At 41.7% G+C, this 5,059-nt stretch overlaps 1 protein-coding gene across 1 annotated transcript; it reads right to left on the reverse strand.

Moving 5' to 3' along the window:
* Positions 1-1,165: 1,165 nt before the first annotated feature.
* LOC147325364 (cytochrome c oxidase subunit 5B, mitochondrial-like) lies at positions 1,166-3,892 on the reverse strand. Its single transcript, XM_086299881.1, has 4 exons — positions 3,735-3,892; positions 2,356-2,426; positions 1,698-1,797; positions 1,166-1,523 (listed from the first exon to the last, which is right to left on the reverse strand). The coding sequence occupies exons 1-4, from the start codon at positions 3,829-3,831 to the stop codon at positions 1,411-1,413; spliced, it is 381 nt and encodes a 126-aa protein (XP_086156007.1). The 5' UTR covers positions 3,832-3,892; the 3' UTR covers positions 1,166-1,410.
* Between the last annotated feature and the right edge of the window lie 1,167 nt (positions 3,893-5,059).

The following is a 5,059-nucleotide window of genomic DNA, read 5'->3' on the forward strand; positions in this document are numbered from 1 at the left end:
CCCTGCTGCCAGAGGCTCAGCAGTGACTACAGACTTTTGAGATTACATTTCAATTACATTTAATCAATCTATAAACTATATTTAATCTATAATCCATCTATAATCTGTACTTTATCCATCTACAATGCATATCACCTGTAAGAAAATGATCAGCAACACAGTAAATCAGATGATCAACACAAACTGTAAATAATCTATAATTTCAAAGTTCATCCTAAACTTCATTAATCCCACTGAGCAGTTTTGAATGATTCTGATAAAATTGTTTGTGATCTGGCTTCCATCATCTGAGGTCTCCAGTTCATGTGACATAAATAAGTCATATTACCTCTGACCTCTCTGTCAGGTTCAACAGATTGATCTGAAGGTCAGAGTGATGCTGATGCTGTTTAAAACGGTTTCTTGATGGATGCCTTGTCAACATTTAGGAAATTATATACTGGTATAAGGGGATTATGAATGTCTGATTATGGTGATGTCGTATCTGACCTCTCTTTTACATTTCACATCTGCCTCTCTGGCAAGTTGTCCCCAGCATGCACGACATCTTTCAGAAGTCTTTTTCAGAAATACACTGCAGATTGATCTAATCATCATCCATGTTGTCATTACACATCACCGTGTGATCAAACATTTCTGATTCCTACTTCACTACAAACCTTCTACACTACATTTCGATAAGATAATAATAGAGCGAGCTGAACACTGAAGGTTTATGCTCTCACTGCTTCATGTTCACTCAGTTTTTCATTTTCAAGTTAACCCTTTATTTAAAAGACTCATTTACTAATCCCAGCTGAGCTGGAATAAACTAAATTCAAATTTTGATGTAAACAGTCTGATGTATTCTAGTTTTATGTACATCATATTTAGCACCAATAACTTTCATTTTCTTCATTTCTTGATATATTCAGGAGCTGTGGTCCAAAAATAAAACGCTAACACTGTAATTAACCTGTGTGTAATATGACACATTCATTAATGTGATAACACAGAAACAACCAGAGACGTCTGTTAATATTTCAATTGTATAAATAAACTAGGAGCTGACAGTGAATACAGATACACTTCATTCTTTCATCCTCAGTTTGCTATTCTGATGCTGGGTGAGAACTTCACAGCTACACTTCCACGTTCAGGTGGAACAGATGACACAGACAGCGGGTTGACAGGAAGTTAAAGTTTATTGCTGCTCCTGGGAGGTGGGAGGAGTGTAACGTGTGCAGTACAATTGTGTGTGTAAACTGACTGAATGGAAATGTCTGAAGAAACTCTTTGTTCCCCGAACGTGTCTGATCCCGAGTACATGTAACGTGTAAGCAACGACTGATGAGGTCAGCAGGTATGTCAAGTAGAAGAAGGTGGGAAGCAGACAGCGCCGCTTCCTCTGCAGGAGGAAGAGGAGGCAGGTCAGTGGGGGAGCTCATGGGGAACCAGCTTGTAGTGGGCGCCGCAGGACGGGCAGCGCTGGGCCTCACCCTCATGGAGCCAGAACCAGACCACGGCTGTGTTGTCCTCCTCACCTGCACACAGGAAACTGGGTGAGAACCCTAACCTGCAGCTCACATGCATGCTCAGGTTTCCCAGTGAAGAATAAGCCCCACCCCCTTTAATCCCGGAGGCGAGTTTAACCCTCGTCTGAGAAAGCTGCCGCTGCTCACATACGCGCTTTCACACAGGAAACAACAACAACTCACACACGCATCCCACAATCCTCTTGTTCGTGATGGAGGGAACCAGGTGGGGGTCGGCCTTGGAGCCTGCATAGTGCTTTGGCTTCATCATGTTGAAGGGGTCCTACAGGAGGGGGAGGAGTCAGATGAGTCAGGGCGTGACAGTATTCAACATCAGTTTCACCTCAAAGTTTATCTTTCATCATCTTCATGTGCAGGAGGAGGACAGCTTAGGCTACGTTCACACTGCAGGTCTTAATGCTCAATTCTGGTTTTTTGATCAAATCCGATTTTTTGTCTGCTCGTTCACACTACAAATAAAATGTGACAGCAAACGCGCTCTAGTGTGAACCCTCAAAGCGGCCCGCATGCGCAGAAGAAGAGGTCACACACAACGCGCTCTGTATAGACCCAGACCCAACAGTACTGTTTGACTGATGGCCGTTAATATAAAGACCTGTTTCGGACTTTACGTTTCCCAAATTTTCTTTAAGTCATACAGTTGTTTTGTTATTTACATATGGCCTAATAATTATCCTTATTGCTGTTTAAGAGAGGAGCTGTACTTCAAAGGATAGCTGCAGATTTCTGTCAGAATCTGATGCCTGCAGTGTGAACGTAGCCTGAGATACCCCAGAGACCCGTCAGGTCAAACGGGGCTGAATGAACTCAACGATCTTACCTCGCCATGCTTCATGGCCTTCATGATGACTTTCTCCAGCCCTGTGGCCTGCTCTTCATCAGTGGGAATCCCTGTGAACACAAAATCAGCTTTCATCTTCACCTCATCTTCATTCATACACATAAACCAATACTTTGTTTAAAAGAAAAACAGGATTTTTTTTTTTTTTTTTAAATGTTTACATTTACGTCGTTTCACAAGATACTGACAAAAATGAGAAAGAAAGCATCAAACGTTCCTCACAGCGTGCCAAGAAAACCATTAATGGCTGGTGGAGAAAATTCAGATTATACTTTACTTATGAGGAAAAATTCAAAGTTTAAATGTTTCTGCTTTATTTTATTTAGAAAATAATAACATACTTTATTGTTCATTTTGATCTGAGTTTACAGTAAGCTCATGCTGCTGCACACACACAGGTGGGAAAACACATGGCTGTCTGCAGACTTCATGCTCTGAAACACAATGACTTCTTTAAACATCTTGATGCATGCTCAATCATCCAGGTAAGTAAATTCCCAAAGTTTGATTCTGTTCATCTGGACGTAGCGTTTTCAGTGGGAGAAACGTTTAGTCACTCATCCAAGTGCATTTGCATAATGACCGTTTCAGTCATTATGCAAATGCACTGTTTATAAGACTGGGGAAACCTGCACTCAGCTGAGACTGAAGAAGTCACTTGGACGAGTGACGAAGCGTTTCTCCCACTGACAACGCTACGTCCAGATGAACAGAATCAAACTTTGGGGACTTCTTTAAACATTTAATTTAAGCCAGTCTGAGCTCTTCTCGTCCTGTTCATGTCTTCTTTACATTTCATATTTAGACAGAATCTCACAATGTGAGATTCTGTCTTCGGTGAAAGTTTACTTTGTTTTTTGGTCATTTATTAAAATCATCACAGAGCAGATTTTTTCCGAATAAAAGATCAATCAATAATCAACCAGATTAGATAATTATAACCAGAGAAAATATTCATTACTATCCGAAAGCAGTAATGTAATCGATTAACCGAGCGTTTTGTGTAGCGTTTTGTGTAATTGAATAACTGACTAATAATTAACTGTTAAATTGAACCTCCCGAAGCTAACAAACTGCTAACGCTGCTAAGCTATTAACAGCCAATTGTCTTATTTCCGGTGTTCCGTCCTTTAAAGTGTGCCGATCTGCTCATTTTAAAACGATTAAACGGTCCGTTTAATCGTTTTAAAATGAGCCGATCCATTATTTATATTTGTTCTGAATGAAATCTTGTCTAAGCGGCGCTGTCACCGGGACAGGAAGCGATTGGCGTTCTCAGTCTTCCCCGCGGATTAAACCCTCTCTAAGCCGCCTGTTCCCGCCGAGTTCCAGGTGTTCTGTGCCGGCTTGGAGCTCACCTCCTGCTGCCATGCTGCGGCTCAGAGCGGGGGTCCGTACGGAGCGGCAAGCCGCCGCGGCTCTGACGGCGGAGCGGAGCAGTAACCTTGCAGCCATTTCTCCTTCTTCAGCGATTACTTAGGTCGATCGGTGATGACGTCATATTTGTGGACAGGTTCTTCTTCTTCTTTGTTTATTGGCAGCTTTGAGGTGCACTAGCGCCACCTGTGGATCTCCAGATTCAGGAGGTTACAATATGTGACATCAGCATCAGTTCATAATGTGACGTGTGAATGAAAACAAACGCTGTTGTGACAGTGATGTACACAGTCTTGTTGGTATATATGTATGATTTCTATACATTTTACATCAGATGAAAACTTTAGTTGTAAGATCCAGATTATTTATTAAAAGCTAGACATTTTAAATGAGAATAAGAAAGAAAAGTATTTCTTGTGCCCCCCTTTCCCTGTTAATATCCTACCTGGCCCCCCTGGGAAAACTTTGCTAGACCCGCCCCTGCACAGTTACCAGCTGTCAGCTACTTAGAAAAGGATCCTGGTGTTATTTGTTTCTCAGAAACAGTTCATAACTTCCCTTCAACTCATTCATGTCACCTCAAAGGTAAACCTGTTTGTCCATCACCTGTTCAACTCTGATGATCCAGTAAGGACATCTCCGGGTTTCATCTTCATGTTTCCCTCTCACCACATATCCAAACCGATATCATGACCAGCAGTTTTACAGCTGTGGCTCCAGCAAACATCAGTTGATACTAGAAATTAATATTAAATAACTTCTAACAACAGCTGATCAAGCTTAAACGTATCGGATTGCAATACCCTACAATGGATAGTAAGAACTGCTGAGAAGATGAACGGAACCACTGTTCCCTCCATCACAGACACTTATTGCACCCGCTGCATCCGCAAACGGTTGATCTGATATCCTCGTGTTGGTGTTGTTCCCAGATCATCATACTAAATGTTGTTCCAGGATCAACATTGCAAGTGACCAATCAGATGTTGTGACGTCATACTTTTGCGACTTCGGGAAAAACCGGCGTAAAACAAAAAACTGTACTTAAGCTGCGTGAAACCGCCTCTGTCCGCCGATCAATGGACTGACTGAGATCAATAGGCTCTGTTTTGAGTTTTGTTCAAAGAAGAATGACTTCATATAGGAAAGAAATATATCACATATGCAGGACACCTTAAACTAGGTTTTTAATTAAGCAGCAAGGCAGAACAAAGTTGGGCTGTATCAAGACACGAGGACTAAACCCCAATTCAACCAGACCCAGAACTGATCCGGAATTAAAACAGGACTACAACAGTTCAAATTC

Source organism: Aulonocara sp. 'chitande type north' Nkhata Bay, linkage group LG7, assembly GCF_057382095.1.
Source record: "Aulonocara sp. 'chitande type north' Nkhata Bay isolate Kocher_YH1m ecotype deep benthic linkage group LG7, A_spYH_male_GT1.1, whole genome shotgun sequence".
NCBI lineage: Eukaryota > Metazoa > Chordata > Actinopteri > Cichliformes > Cichlidae > Aulonocara > Aulonocara sp. 'chitande type north' Nkhata Bay.